At 42.5% G+C, this 16817-nt stretch overlaps 1 protein-coding gene across 1 annotated transcript in view; it reads left to right on the top strand.

The window, feature by feature from the left end:
- Positions 1-16817, top strand: part of LOC110161169 (cadherin-10-like) — a 130851-nt gene that overhangs the window by 51450 nt on the left and 62584 nt on the right. The window contains 3 exon segments of the mRNA XM_020925882.2: positions 5740-5859; positions 10069-10236; positions 14586-14767. Coding sequence (XP_020781541.1) covers positions 5740-5859; positions 10069-10236; positions 14586-14767 — 470 coding nt within the window.

The raw sequence follows: 16817 nt of genomic DNA on the forward strand, positions 1-16817 counted from the left end.
TGCCGATCAGGAGCTGGTCATGAGGTATTAATCGGTTCTCTTTACCCCATGTTTACTACACGAAGCGCGACACACGATGAAGCCAAAGCTTGGTCCGATCCCCCAAGACAGTCGCAAGAGTGGATAATCGGCTCAAAAAGGGTCAAAAATCGCACAGTGTACGCCCGGCTTAAGATGTCCAGTTGGTCTCCAGCCTTTTACTTCCACTCTTTCTTGGACAAGCTGAAAACTTCGACAACATACACTACCGGTCAAAAGTTTTAGAACGCCACACTTTTTCAGTTTTTTTTTACTTTTTACTGTTGACCAAAACGTATTCTAAACTTTTGATTCATGAAAGTGTCCACCTTTGGCAAATATAACAGCTGAACACACTCGTGGCTCTTTCTTTTTACAATAGAAATCAAATATTCTTCAGAAACGTCTTCCCAAGTCTGTTACAGAAGTTCCCATAAATGTGTGGCACTTTTAAGTTTCTTTTCTTTCACTCTTCTGTCCAGTTCATTTCAAACCAGCTCGACGGGGTTTAAGTCTGGACTCTGTGCTAGACACTCTATGTTTTCAAGCTTTACCATCTTGTTCTTTTTTTCCTGAGGTAGTTTTGGCAGAGCTTGGACTTGTGTTTTGTATCTTTTATCTTTTTTTTTGGCCGTTCAGTTCTTACCTTTGCGCAATTTCAAGCTCTTCATTGGACTTGCACGACGTGAATTGCAATAAATAACTGGAAAAAATGTACGCGTTCTAGTGTATCTTTGAGTGTTCATTAAAGAAACATAAAAATCCAAAACATTATTAGTCTTTGTAAACTGTAAACTGTTCTAAATAATGTACAAATGAAACTCCAATTTGCATTTTCGTTCGCGACATTAGCTCCGATCAAATACTTACAGAGTTTATGTAATGTTTACGCTTCTCGTGACAAGCAGCGTATTGAACGTGGCTTAGACTTGTTTTTCCTTTATTTATTTTTTTTAATGGACCTATTTTCCCACTTTTTAACACCATACTGAGTGGCAGCAGCATAATTAACACTGTCCCGGAAATTTGCATAAAATAAGGAATGCATAAATTCATAAACTCTCAAAGGCTATTAATTAAAATTCAAGTAATCAGCCGCAACAATACAGAGGGAAGAGAGTCACAATATTTAGAGCCGGAGCGTTCAAAAGCTGAGGAGAGATGTGGCGTGTTTTAACCTGTCAATCAAACCGGCGCAGGGTCTGTCTTTGAAATGCGAGGCTGTAATTAGCACATAAGCCAGGGCTGTTCCAGTATTATTACACTTCTCCAGCGTCTTGGCACGTTTTATGAAAATACGTTTTGACCTGTTTTTACTGTATTTGGCAGAAAACTGAAAGGAGCTATTAGTTTAAAAAAGACTTCGGGCTTCCTCTGATGGTTAAATAAATTACCTCACAGCTTGATAAGTCTGTGCAAATATTTAAAAAGTGGTATAAGATCTAACATACTGTACAGTTATTTAAATACATGTGAAAATTTTTGGAGTTTTCTGCCGTGTTATAGCGTTTTTTTCCTTATCGAAAACATGCCTGAAGTGGTTTTAGATGTCATCCGTGCATGTTTGTGGAATCTAGTGATCTCTCCTGGTCTCTATTCAACTGCTCTTTACGGTTAGTAGTACGATTCTGTGCAAAGCTCCGCCCACAAGTCTATGTCACCCAAGATCCCATGCGATAAATCTTAATAAATGTACAAAAACATGATACAAAACTGTGCGCTACAACTTCACAAACCTGGTGTGACGTGATGTGGTTAGTGCAGGTTGTGTTGTGATGGAGCTCTGAAGGGGGAGTGGCTTAGTGCAGAGAGCCAAGGGAGGGGGTATTTCAAAATATTAAAAGGTAAAAAGGTGATCTAAATATGTGTTTGCAGTTAATACCTGGTCTGGTCTCTGGTCTCTCTGGTCTTTGGCGTGTCTGGTTTTTCTGGTCTCTCTGTTTTTTTCTGGTTTGATCTGGCCTTTGGTCTGGTCTCTGGTCTGGTCTCTGGTCTGGTCTCTGATTTCTGGTCTCTGGTCTTTGGTCTCTGGTCTCTCTGGTCCCTCTCAACCCTTTGGTCCCTCCGGTTCCTCCGGTCTGGTCCGGTCTGGTCTGGTTTCTTTTCTCATTTCTGGTCTCTCTGGTCTGGTCTCTGATCTGGTCTCTGGTCTTTGGTCCCTCTGGTCTGGTCTCTCTGGTCTGGTCTCTCTGGTCTCTGGTCTCTGCGGTCTCTCTGGTCTGGTCTCTCTGGTCTCTGGTCTCTCTGCTCTGGTTTCTGGTCTGGTCTCTGGTTTGGTCTCTGGTTTGGACTCTGGTCTAGTCTCTGGTCTAGTCTGTGGTCTGGTCTCTGGTCTTTGGTCCCATCTGGTCTCTCTGGACTCTCTGATATGGATTCCCTGGTGTGAACTCTATGGTCTTTGGTCTCTCTGGTCTGGTCTCTCTGGTCTGGTCTGGTCTTTGGTCTGGTCTCCAGTCTGGTCTCTGGTCCCGCTTCTCTTGTCTCTGCCCTGGTCTGTCTGGGCTCTCTGGTCTCTCTGGTCTGGACTCTGGTCTGGTCTTTGGTCTAGTCTCTGGTCTTATCTCCAGTCTTTGATCTCTCGTCCCTCTGGTCTCTGGTCCTTCTGGTCCTTCTGGTCTGCTCTGGTCTCTGGTCTGGTCTTTGGTCTGGTCTCTTGTCTGGTCTCTTGTCTAGTCTCTCATCTAGTCTCTGGTCTGATCTCTGATCTCCAGACTTTGGACTCTGGTCCCTCTGGTCCATCTGGTCCTTCTGGTCCATCTGTTCAGGTCTGTGGTCTGGTCTCTGGTCTGGTCTGTGGTCTGGTCTCTGGTCCGGTCTGTGGTCTGGTCTCAGTGGGATTTGAAACCTTGTATTGTTGGTACATTTTTATTCCAGTCAACATTTATTTTTATATTTCTCAGTTATATTGTGTGGCATAAGGGAAAGTCCAAAACGTATATGTCCATCTTACACTGACATTATGGTATTTTACTGAACTTTTGGCTTTAAAGGTTAAATGTGTAACTTTTATTAGGAGTCAAGGAGTCCGTCGCCTGCTTGTCTCCATGGAGATGTTACTGCATTTTCCGTAATGTTCCACAAAATGGGATTAAAATTGCCAAAGAAATGTACTGGTATGCATTCTTATTGTGAGCGGGATCGCCTCTCCACAAATCTTACTCGTTCCTTGCCTCGACGGAGATTGACGAGTTTAACGCCACACTGCGGAACATTCCGGACGCACTGTATCTTCACGGAGACGGGCAGGTAGAGCGGGACATTACGTGCACGACACGCGAACACAAACGAAAAGGTAATCTGCCTATTCCGCCTCTCTCCTCTTTCTCTCTCTCCTTCATCCTCCAAGGACAGTGGTCATAAGCCCCGCCCTCTGCCTCTCTGTTGCCGCGGCGACTGTGTTATTTATGTCCAGATTGAGCTTTAATATCACTCTAAACCCACAGAGAGAGAGAGCGAGAGCGGTGTTTTGTGTCTGTAACAGAGGTCATTGTACCCTGCACTTAGAATCCATCCATCAGGACAGGACACATGTTTATGAAAAAAGAAAAAAAAAGAAGAAAAGAAAAAAAAAAAAAAACAGCTCTGTAGTGCTTTTGTCCATGTTGCTCTATTCACGGTTTAATCTCCGGTGGTAGTGACTTCTCTCGCCACAGCTGCCCTGAGGCGGAGAGACGGAGAGGTGGCCGCCGATTTGTACCAATGGCTTTTCCAAACAAATTTAAGGAGGTGACTGTGTGCATGTTTTTTTTTTGTTTTTTTTTTGTATAATGCATCATTGTTTACACTGATGTTTCCTGTTCTTCTGTCTCCTCTCTTTCTTTCTCTCTCTCTCTCCCCTTTCTCTCTTTCCCTTCACTTCATAATATGCCCTTCTCCTCTTTTTTTCCTGTCTCTTTACTTCCTTCCTCTCCCCTCTTTCTCTCTCCCTCTCACTTAACAACCTCCATCTCTCTCTCTTCTCTATACCCGGCTTTACTTCCCAATCTCTCCCTCTCATCCCCTCCTTTTGCTCCCAATCTCTCCATCTCTCCGTCTCGTTACTTCTTCTCTCTATCCATCTTTCGTTCTCTCCATCGCTCCCCTTCCTTTTACTTCCCTTCTGTATATCTCTTTCTCTTCTTCTCTTCACTTTCGCTCTCCCTCATTTCCCCTCTCTTTCCCTCCCCTCTCTGCCTCTCCACCTCTCTCTCTCTCTCTCTTTCTCTCACACTCCCACCTTCACTCTCCCTCTTTTTACCCCCTCTCCCTTCCTCTCTCTCTCTCTCTCCTCTCTTTCCCCCTCTCTCCATCTCTGTCACACCCCCACCTCTCTCTCTCTCTTTACCCTCCTCTCTCTTTGTCTATCCCTCTCTTCCCCCTTCTCTGTCTCTCTCTCCCTCCTTTCATCCCCTCTTTCCCCCTCTCTGTCTCTCCATCTCCCTCACATCCCCCTTCCTCTCTCCCTCCCTCCCCCCGTCTGTCTCTCTGCCTCCTCTCTCCCCCTTCTATCTCTCTCTCTCCTCTCTTCCCCTCTCTTTCTCTCTCCCTCTCTTTCCCCTTCTCTCTCTCTCTCTGTCTCTCTCTTCCCTCCTTTCTTCCCCTCTTTCCCCCTCTGTGTCTCTCCATCTCTCTCACACCCCCACCTTTACTCTCTCTCTACCCCCTCCTCTCTCCCCATCTTTCCCTTTGTCTGTCTCTCTCTCTCCCTCTTTTTCTCTCACACCCCCACCTTCACACTCTCTCTCTTTCCCCTCCTTTCTCTTCCACTCTCCCCCTCTTTCTCTGACATCCCCACCTTCACTCTCTCTCTCTTTCTTCTCTCTCTCTCCTCCTCTCTTTCTGTCTCTCCCTCTCTTTATCTCTTACATCCTCACCTTCACCCTCTTTCTCTTCCCCTCCTCTCTTCCTCTCTTTCCCCCTTTCTGTCTCTCTCTCTTTCTCTCACACCCCATCTCTCTCTCTCTCTCTCTCTCTGTCTGTCTCCCTCCTCTCGTTCCCTCTTTCCCCCTCTCTGTCTCTACATCTCTCTCACACCTCCACCTTCACTCTCTCTCTTTACCCCCCTTCCTCTCCCTCTCTTTCCCCCTTTGTCTCTCTCTCTCTCTCCTTTCTTCCCCTCTTTCTCTTTCTCCCTCTCTCTCCCCTTCTCTCTATCTCTCTCTCTGTCTCTCTCTTCCCTCCTTTCTTCCCCTCTTTCCCCCTCTGTGTCTCTCCATCTCTCTCACACCCGCACCTTCACTCTCTCTCTCTTTACCTACCCTCTCTCTTTCTCTCTCCCCCTCTTTCCCTCTTCTCTATCTCTCTCTTTTTCTCTCACAACCCCACCTTCACACTCTTCTTCACCCCCTCTCTCTTCCTTTCTCATCTCTTTCCATCGTTCTGTCTCTTTCTCTGACATCTCCACCTTCACTCTCTCTCTCTCTATCTATCTCCCCCTCTCTTTCTGTCTCTCTCTCTTTCTCTCACACACCCACCTTCTCTCTCTCTCTCTCTCTCACTTTCTCTGACATCCCCACCTTCACTTGCTCTCTCTCTCCCTCCTCTCTTCCCGTCTTTCCTCCTTCTCTGTCCCTCCATCTCTCACACCCCCGCACCTTCACTCTCTTTCTCTCTTCACCCCCATTTTCTTCCTCTCTTCCCCTATTTCTCCTTCTCCCTGTCTCTCTTTGTCTCTCTTCTCTTTCTCCCCCCACCTTCTCTCCTCCTCTCCTCCTCTCTTCCCTCTCTTCCCTCTCTCCACAGGTACATCTGTAGTCACCATCACTGCCACAGATGCGGACGATCAGACATACGGGAACAGTGCCAAGCTGGTCTACAGTATCCTCCAGGGACAGCCGTATTTCTCCGTCGACTCGGAAAACGGTGAGTCTCCGTCAACGCAAATCAAACACACGCTCTCTCTCACTCGCCCTCGCTCCGGTCTCACGTTAAACCGAACCGAACCGGGGCCCCCCGTGGACCACCTGCGCTCTGTTTACAAACCCACAGACGTGCGCGGAGTCGGGGGCAAACGGGCGCTCTCTCGGGGGGGCGCTCTCAAACTAATAGGCCTATATTGTTTTGAATTGGATCTGGTTTCGCAGATGGGGTCATTCTGTCCAATACGAGACTAAATATGCTCACAATCTATTTCTGCGGGTGTTTTTTTTTTTTGAGAAATAATGTAGGTCATGTCAGAACTGTAATAAATGCAAAATGCTAATGCTGTTTCCTAGGGATGTAACAATAACCGAAATATTGTGATATTGTATCGTCAAAAGTCTCACAATAATACCGTGGGCTTGCCGTCTCCGGGTGGGTGTTGGGTCCTGCCTCAAGTGGAGGAGTTCAAGTATCTCTGGGTCTTGTTCACGAGTGAGGAGAGGATGGAGCGTGAGATTGACAGGTGGATCGGTGCAGCGTCTGCAGTGATGCGGTCGCTGTATCGGAAGAGGGAGCTGAGCCGAAAGTCAAAGTTCTCGATTTACTGCTCAATCTACGTTCCTCCCCTCACCTATGGTCATGAGCTCTGGGTAATGACCAAAAGGACGAGATCGTGGATACGAAATGAGTTCCTCCGCAGGGGGGCTGGACGCTCCCTTAGAGATAAGATGAGGAGCTCAGTCACACGGGAGGAGTTTGGAGTAAAGCTACTGCTCCTCCACGTCAAGAAGAGCCAGCTGAGGCTCGGGCATCTGTTCCGGATGCCTCCTGGGCGCCTAACTCAGGAGGTGTTCAGGGTATGTCCCACCGGGAGGAAGACCCAAGACACACTGGAGGGACTATGTCTCTCGACTGGCCTGGGAACACCCACCCACAGGTTGGATGGCATGATTCCAGCTCCCACAGATGAATGCTGTTGTTGTGTCCTTGGGCAAGGCACTTAACCCACCTTGCCCCCAGTGTCTGTGTACACTGGTGTGTGAATGGGTGAGTGGTTCCTTGTTGTAAAGCGCTAGAGGTGGAAAAGCGCTATAGAAAAATGTGACCATTTAAATGTCCAGGGTGAAGGAAGTCTGGGAGTCCCTGCTTAGACTTCTGCCCCCGCGACCTGGCCCCGGAGAAGCAGAAGAAAATGGATGGATGGAGTATCGTTGGCTGTCACAATAAATGGAATTACAGAATCCTTTACTTGAATGGATGGATTTATAGTAGCAACAGCTTATAAACACAAGGATTATTACAGACCGGGACTGAGACCATTGAGACATTGAGACTGGGACCAGACCAGGACTGATACCGGGACCAGACCAGGACTGAGACCAGTTTTGTCCCTGTTTAGACCTGGTTTAGTCCTGGTGTAGTCTTGTTTTAGTCCTGGGATCAGTTCTGGTTCACTACTGGTTCAGTCGTGATTCAGACAAATAATGAAGAAAATTGTTGTTTTTCGTTTTCTTATTTTTCCTTTTATTTTGAAAAAAAAAAAACGAACAAACGAATGATACACGGATTATAAAGTCTTACTCAAACCTGTGAATGCATCAAAACTCGACTCCAGGTCTGTTTTTGAAGGGATAACCACATTATAACACGACTAAAAGCTCACAAGAGTCAATTTGTCATAATTTGGGACCTTGACAGTACGTGTGAATGAAACAAAACACACTCCAGCTCTGTTTGCGATGAGGAAACAACATAATAACACTTTTAAAAGTTTGGTTGAAATCACATAACGGTAGATGCACCCATTTTCAGATGTGTACTTGAACCAAACTTGAACTAAACCCCGGCTGCTTATTATTGCATAAGAAACTGTGACGGACACGTGTGAAAGCAGCTGTTAAGTCGTTGGCAAAAGTACAAACCGGTTATTTCAACGATGGCGACATAATGTTTCTCAAAAGCTTAAGTTGTTGCTGTCAAATCCGCCATGTTCTTCTTGTTTTGTTTTTGTTTTTTTTCTCACAAATTCGCGAGTTTCCGAATGCCGGGCCCCATTCTCAGTCTGTCTGCGAGGGGAAGGAGCTTGTTTACATTTGTTCTGGCTCTGGATGAGATAATCGATATAATCACTGGAGCTTTTTACTTCCAAACAAGATGTGCGGTCGGCATAAGAGCCTTCGATCTCATACAAATTAAAGATTCAATAGGACAGCGCATTTCCCCATCTGTAATTTGCTTTCAATTTGGAGACAGCTCTGAATATAATGTGCTGTTTCCAGGTAGTTTAAGTACCACTGAGTTTCATTTATTAGCGCGACTTTTGGAGCAATTAAACTTTTAAGACTTTTTCGGGCGCGCTAACTTCTGCTCGACGGAAAAGAAGTTCTGGTCGTAGAAAGTTAGTAGTGATTATTTACATAGCCGGGTATCGTTTAGAAGTTACATACCTCGATACATAGGCCACGATACCAAACATACCTCGATACATAGGCCACGATACAATACATACCTCAATACATAGGCCACGATACGATACGTAGGCCACGATATGATACATACCTCGATACATGAGCCACGATACGATACATACCTCGATACATAGGCCACGATACGATACATACCTCGATACATAGGATACGATACGATACATACCTCGATACATAGGCCACGATACGATACATACCTCGATACATAGGCCACGATACGATACATACCTCGATACATAGACCACGATACGATACATACCTCGATACATAGGATACGATACGATACATACCTCGATACATAGGATACGATACGATACATACCTCGATACATAGACCACGATACGATACATAGCTCGATACATAGGGCACGATACGATACATACCTCGATACATAGGCCACGATACGATACATACTTCAATACAAAGGCCACGGTACAATACATACCTTGACACAGTGAGCTTTTGATTCGATATAATATATTTCAAATCTATTCGATATGGTTGAATGAAAAATAAAGGTTAAATAATGGCTGTGATACTAAAAGTCTTCTTGTGCAAGTTCATATGAAAAACACACGATATGATACATGCCTTGATACATGAGCCACGATACCAAATATACCTTGATACATAGGCCACGATACGATACATACCTCGATACATAGACCACGATACGATACATAGCTCGATACATAGGCCACGATACGATACATACCTCGATACATAGACCACGATACGATACATACCTCGATACATAGGCCACGATACGATACATAGCTTGATACATAGGCCACGATACGATACATACCTCGATACATAGGCCACGATACGATACATATCTCGATACAAAGACCACGATATGATACGTACCTCGATACATAGGCCACGATACGATACATACTTCAATACAAAGGCCACGGTACAATACATACCTTGACACAGTGAGCTTTTGATTCGATATAATATATTTCAAATCTATTCGATATGGTTGAATGAAAAATAAAGGTTAAATCATGGCTGTGATACTAAAAGTCTTCTTGTGCAAGTTCATATGAAACACAAACATTAAAATATAAATATACCAAAAAACTATTCTTGGAGATATATCGATACATCAGCCCATGATATTGATACTGTATCATCTATCGATTAATGCAAGGAACGTCTGTCTCTGTGTTTGCCTGTTCCAAGCATAACTCTTGAACCGCTCTTCCGACCGATCTCGAATTAGGAGGGTGTCATCCTAATGGGGCGGGTGCAGTGCCAATTTTCATGTAGTTAAGACAAAAAATACCGAAGACCTGGTAAAATTTGAGATATATTTCAAATACTAGTTTGATTCACTCACAGAGCGAGAGTGCAGTGCACCCGCGGCAATGTTGTCAGTAAATATTTTGGGTCTTTATTTGAAGAATACCTATGATTAAACATGATTAATCAAAATTCTAAAGTGTGATTAATCTGATTTTTAATTTTTTTTTTTGACAGCACTAGTTTAAATGAGTGAATGAAACAAAACACAACTCCAGGGGTGTTTTTGATGAAGAAATATCATTATAACATAGATGAGAGTATGTGGAGTATTTCCTGTATTGCCACATGACATTACAAGTTGTTTTTTTACTCTCAGTCAGTAAAAATCTGTATCAGTATTTTGGTGTTTGCTTTATTGCTTCACTGACCCCTGACCTCCACCTGACCCCTCCTCCCGTCTCCGTCTCAGGCACCATAAAGACGGCGCTCCCCGGGATGGACCGCGAGGTGAGGGAGCAGTACCAGGTGGTGATCCAGGCCAAAGACATGGCGGGGCAGATGGGGGGTCTGTCCGGGACCACCACCGTCAGCATCACCCTCACCGACGTCAACGACAGCCCGCCGAGATTCGCCAACCGTGAGTCTACATCGTCTTTTTACGGATTAAATTAGAGGAAAAGTTTGGGGTTTTTTTTGCTTGTTTTTTTCAACATCTGGCAACCATACTCAAAAAAAGGGGAGAAATAGAGGTTAGACACATTGAATTACTTATGTTTTTTGAGTATTTGCTTATTTACTAATTATTGAAATGTTCCACAATATGACTTTTAACATTTCTGAATTAACTGAATTAAGACTCGCAAGTTGAGCCACCAGGACAAGTGCTGTTTTATTTATTTTTGCAATAAAAACACAAATCTCACCTGTAATCACCTCTGCCTAGTGAATGTCTCCATGGTGATAGGTATAATGTCATATTGAGGAACATTCCTGACAAAACAGCAACATCGCCAAGACAATCAACTGGAGGAGCTTCCACAAAAAAATTACACTGGAGAAACAAAAAAAACAGCCTCTTCACAAGACGAGAGAGCAACACAGGACCTGAGTCTGCTGTACATCTCCACATAAAAGACTCGGCCAACTCCTTTGAGGACAGTGAGGTACAGATCTTAGCCAGAGAAAATAATTAGTTTGAGAGGGGAGTTAAAGAAGATATTTTTGTTAGGAAAGACGAACAGAACTTTGAACAGAAATGGGGGACTCAGACACCACCTACAGTACCTCCTATTTACAACTCCATCCTCAACCTAAATCAAAACAAACAAAGAGAACAACATGTATAGCCAGGTCAGGTCCAGAGGTGTGAAAGCTCCATCGTGTCCCTGAATGATTCTGCAAAAATGACCCCACACTCAAGTTCAAGTTCAACAGGCCAAGCTAACTAACAGAAACTGGGTCATTCCACACCAAATCTCCGAATGCCCCTGCCTGACCATCCCAGATTTGACTGAAAAAATTCTAGCAAGTTTACACGCTTCCTAATGGGAAAAGTCACAAATTTTAGCTCCCAACTCCTTATAGTTTTGTCATTAAAAGATATTTTGTCGACTCTGCCTTGACCTGTTTTGAGCAGATTTTTCCAAGGAGCCACTTTCAGATTGCTGTATTTAAAAAAAAAAAAAAAAAAACTATTTAATGTAGGTCCTTCAAATTTTCAAGGTTTAAAATTTGTCAGATGTACTTGTAGAATATGGACATTCGGAGATTTGGCGTGGACTGACCCAACTGTAAACAAGTAGGTGTGTTAGTTTCAGAGTAGTTTCAGTGTAGTTAGCTCCTCCCTGCAGACAGATATAAGGAACTGAAGAAGCAAGAAACGTTTGTCCAGTTGACAAATTTACTTTCTCCTTTTGCCACAAAAGTTACACGATGCACATTTAACAGTTTTATTGTAATGTAGTAATAAGAAGTGACTAGTATGAATAGTTTATATCGCAAATTTCTGTCAGTGTTTGTCTCAGATTGTATTTATTTGGAAAAAAATATATATATTAAAAAATACAAACTTTGCATTAAACATCATTTATTACCTCTAATAACAAATATAACAGACTGATTAAATAAAGCGAAGATTAAATAAAGGTACTTGTATATATTTATGATTATACAAACATCAAAAAGTGCTTGAAATGTGCTTTTATACCAATTTATTGTTCAGTTTCATTTAGTTTAGTTTATTTACTTTATTTTTACAGGGACCATGTACAGGAGCATTAATCAAACAAACACTGATGAAATGTTTTAGGGGAGCCGGAATAATCTCACTATGAATGGAAAACATTATCACTATCTATGAAAAATGTGTTTGTGTTTCTAGATTTTAATCAAATTTAACAAACAGTGGAAGAAAGCTGGTTCTGAACAGTCGGATTATATGTTTTTTTTTGGTAAAGACAACAATTAACAGATGAATTACATTTAGCCAATGTGGTCCCTCTTCTGTAGTGGAAGAGTTGGAGAATTCTAACACTTTGTTTGAGCAGATAAACCTAAGCCAAGGAGAGTTTTTGAGCCGCGTTTTCCCATCGCCCCATCATCTTTTTGCCATTTCAAAAGTCACACAAACGTTATCTTATTTATTCTTTGCATTTGGGTTCAGATCTGGGTTTAGCTCTGTCCTCGCGTAGCCTCGTTGTAGATTTCGCCGCGAAAACAAAGCGTAATGAGAAAAACATTGCTGCTTTCTTATCTGCAATAAAACAGGACACCATGTTTCAGTGTAGTCCTTATTAAGTCCAGTCTTATCACAATCCAATTATGGCCCGAGCTGATGTCGATGTGGACGGAGATAACATGTGACACAGTGGATATTGTTTTGTAAAGTTTTCTAATTAGATTACACTGTTTTCAATGTTTATACTCCTCTTTTCATTCATTTATTCCTCATGTATTCCCAGTCTGATCGCGTGCGGATAACAGTGTGTCAATAAATTTGTCAGTAGCGGAGTAATTAAGAAGTGAACCGCAGATGCTACCTGCTCGTGTCGTTGAGGATGTTGCTGCTGTAACTGGAATGTTTCACAGTACAGCATTATTGACACCTTCAAACATACTATAAATTAAAGATAATGTATTCTACTGAAGTCGGCTAATAAGATAGTGAAGTCATTAGCTGAACTGTTATCGTTTCCTGATAAAAGACCATTGTTTTCTCTGTTCTAGTGTAGATATCTGATGGTCTTTAAAGTAAAACTAAACACTGAATCAGTTTTATTTGCTACTAAACTGTGTATAGGGTGTTTTAATAGCATTGTCTACTAGGAGTGTAAGGGTACACAAAAATCATGGTTCGGTACGTACTTCGGTTTTGAGGTCACAGTTCGGTTCATTTTCGGTACAGTATTGGAACAAAATACAAAACCATTTGCTTGTTGTTTATTTGTGTTTTAATTAAACCAACAATTTGTTTTGACATTATACAAACAGGAAAATAAAATAAATGCAATGTGCTGCTTGGTAATACTAATAAGTTAAATAAAATATTCTCAAATAAGCAACAAATGTATGAAATATTATAAAAAATACATTCTTTGTAAACCGTAAACAAAAAATTTCAATAATTAATGCAGCACTAACAGTTCTAGCATGAAGTTTTACTCAATCTTCATATTTTTGGTCAGAAAAAACAATTTATCCACATAGTCTGCAGTAAGTGCCGATCTGCTGCAGTTACAATGTCCCCAGAGGCTGAAAATACACTTTCAATTCATGTGGTTCAGAGGGACGTTGTCAAGGCGGGGGTCAATTGTTGTCACGGTAGTCGCCCTAAGTATAAAGCTCTGCAGGAAACACTACCACCCCAATCACAAGTTCCCTCATGAATATTAAAGAGCCCAGTCTTCTGTGTAGCTGCACATGTAGTGGCGGAATGTAAAAACACACCAATTGCGCAAATTCACTTGCCTGCACAGCCCTGCACCGAAATGAACGTCCTGTACCAAAACGGTTCGGCATTAATACATGTACCATTACACCCCTACTGTCTACTGATCCTGGTTGTTTTGGGGGGCAATTTTAACACAAACTAGGTAAATTTGCAGCTTTCTGGTCAAAAATGCCTAAGTTTGTGCTGCCTTCAGTGGCCTCTGCAATTTCAAGTACTATGTGACATCACACAAGACTGCCCTGCCCTATAATACATTGTTTACTGGTACTACAGTAACAGTTTGAGAGCTTTTGCCACACCCCGATTTTAGTCGACTAATCAATCGGCAGGACATGTCTTCAATCAATCAATCAATCAACAACTTTATTAATCCCAAAGGGCAATTCAGTTCGCACATCTCTGGTCATGCACAATATATAAATATAAATAATAAAGAGAAAGAAAGACAGACACTAGACGTTCGAACCACAGTGCATCAGGGACACAGCAACAAATTCACTTTCCGTTTAAAATCCTTATGGCAGAAGGAATAAAAGATTTGGCGTAGCGGTTAGTCCTTTGCTGTGGGGTGACATAGCGCCTCCCGGAGGGCATCTTCACGAACTGTGAGCGCAGCACATGGCTAGGCTGGCTCAATATGGCCTTAGTCCTTTGTAACACCCGATGTCTCCACACAGAGGCCAAATCCTCCGTCTGAACACCACTGATTTTGCTGCAAACTTTTACAATCTGGTTCAGACTGTTCTTGTCTTTCACAGATAATCCATAAAACCAACAGATAAAAGAAAAGGTCAGCAAACTTTCAATAAAAGACTGATAAAAATTATTTAAAATATTAGACGATACATTAAAAGAGCTGAGCTTCCGCATCAAGTGAAGCCGCTGCTGTTATTTAGTCGACCGGTACTTGCTTTAGTCAACACAGCCCTGACTAAGGCTAACACAAACATAAATGCTAACACGGATGCTAAAACTAATGCTAACACAAATGCTAACACTGATCTAACCCCTCCTTGTTTGTGTGTCTATGTGTCCAGACTCGTTCCGTGTGACGGCGGCGGAGTCCACGGATGTGGGCGGGGCCATCGGGCGGATCAAAGCCGACGACCGCGACATCGGGAGAAACGCTCAGATGGAGTACACCATCGTGGGCGGCCATGACACCTTCAACATCATCACCGACCAGACCACTCAGGAGGGAGTGGTCATCATCAAGAAGGTACAACAACACTCAAAGTAGTAATAGGTAGTAGGCAGTAGTAGTATAAATGGTGTAGTAGTAGTATAAATGGTGTAGTAGTAGTAGTAGTAGTAGTAGTAGTAGTAGCAGTAGCAGCAGTGGTGGTAGTAACAGTAGCAGTAGAATTGTAATTTTCATCACAAAACTTAAGCTACAACCTTCCAAAAAAGATATTTGAATCCAATGAACAGCTTCATATAAAAAAAAAAAATAATAATAATAAAAATTGACTTTCATATTGGTATATTCAGTGGCAAACTTACACTGATTTGCTCACTGGGCAAGACCCCAACCCTCCCAGCGAACACACACACACAAAAGTTCTAGCCTTCATGCCTCCCCCCACGAAATGCCACCACGGGTGACAGCCTTGTCCGCCCGTGCCTAGGACCTTGTGTGGTTTCTTGTGTTCCTTTTTCCTTATATTACCATCTCTTGGTATTGCGATGTCCACCACCACGGCTCTGCTCTGTTTTTATCCACCATCACTCTGTCTTGTTGGTTCACCATCTGTCAACATCCTGTCCGTCTGTATCTGGAAGTCCCACAGGATCTTGGCTTGGTCGTTCTCCACGACCTTTCGAGGTTTTTCCCACCTTGACCCTGGGGTCTCCAGCCCGTACTCTGCACAGATGTTTCTGTCTGTATATATACACAATCTACTTTTCAACATTAAATGGTAGTACATTCTTTTATATTACCATCTGGTCTTATATCTGTGGTCCCTGGGTGTATGTGCTCTTATACTTGTTCTGACACAGCTCAAGATTATTCTAAAACTATTCAGGAATGCTTCATTTCTGTCTTGTTAACTCTTTCCCCCCTGGACGCCGACTAGGAACAACCCATACATATGTTACTAGGGCTACACCCATAGAGCATAATTGCATAAAAGAAAACAGACTTCCACGAGTGATTATAAATGATTTTTACACTCATGAACTTAATTGTAACACAGACATATTTGTATCTCTGGAAACCTTAGACTCTGAACTCTTCATTTATGGATGTTTAAATGTGATTCAACTCATTTATAGGTGTATAACAGCTCACTGAAAATGAGAGTTTACCTGGTCAGGTGCAAACTCGAAAACAAAAAACTACATTCAGCATCTGATATCTGCATGTTCTGAGTACTATATTCATAAAAAAATAAAAAATATACTTTGTCAAAGTATTTAAACAGATTTCATATCACCAGATACAGTATAGCCAAGTGTGCACCTGTTTTTACCTGTTGTTCACCTGTGTGCACCCAATACATTTTTTTCCATTTAACTTATTCAACTCATTTAGCTTATTCAACTTATTTTATTTATTCAACTCATTTAGCTTATTCAACTAATTTAGCTTATTTTATAATAATGATAATATAATAATAAAACTCTTCCCCGTCAGTTTGTGTCCAGTATTTGTCATCTTGGTTATTTTGCTCGTGTGCAGAGCTCCGCATAAGCGTTTTTTTCTGTAGTGATTCTGTTATAAACATCGCATCTTGGAAAAAAAGACTGAAATATTTTAAAGGACTGGCCTGGAGCAACATCCAGATTTCAGGGCAATTTTGGTTCATAATCGAGTATAAAGCTCAGATAGTTTGTTCGGACATCGCAGGACTCCACACAGACGCATCAGCGGCATCTCACCTTCTCCCCGAAAGTCCGTCGCTATCGCTGTTTTCCACTTTATAATCAACTTCAACATCATCACTTTGAAATCTATAAAAGTCACTTTCTCTAAACTTATCCATAAAATACGTCCGCTCCTCATTATTTCTAAAACTGTGCGCCGCAGCGCCGCGATCTTTCCATTGCACGTGTTTTGTGTTGTGTTTTTTCCGGAAGCTACCATCGTCACTATTTCGATTAACTTCGGAAAAAAAATCGGCGAAAACATATCCTTGAATCCTATTGGTCAGTCTAGTGTGGGTTGTAGTGGCCCCGACCTGTCACAGTCTCTGTTTAAATGTGAAAAACCGAGCCATTTCTAAAGGTCGTCAAATCTCGTCTTTAGTGATACGGCGGAGGTGTCA

The sequence above is a fragment of the Boleophthalmus pectinirostris genome, unplaced genomic scaffold (genome assembly GCF_026225935.1).
Source record: "Boleophthalmus pectinirostris isolate CB_2022bp ecotype Guang Dong unplaced genomic scaffold, ASM2622593v1 HiC_scaffold_15, whole genome shotgun sequence".
Taxonomy (NCBI): domain Eukaryota; kingdom Metazoa; phylum Chordata; class Actinopteri; order Gobiiformes; family Gobiidae; genus Boleophthalmus; species Boleophthalmus pectinirostris.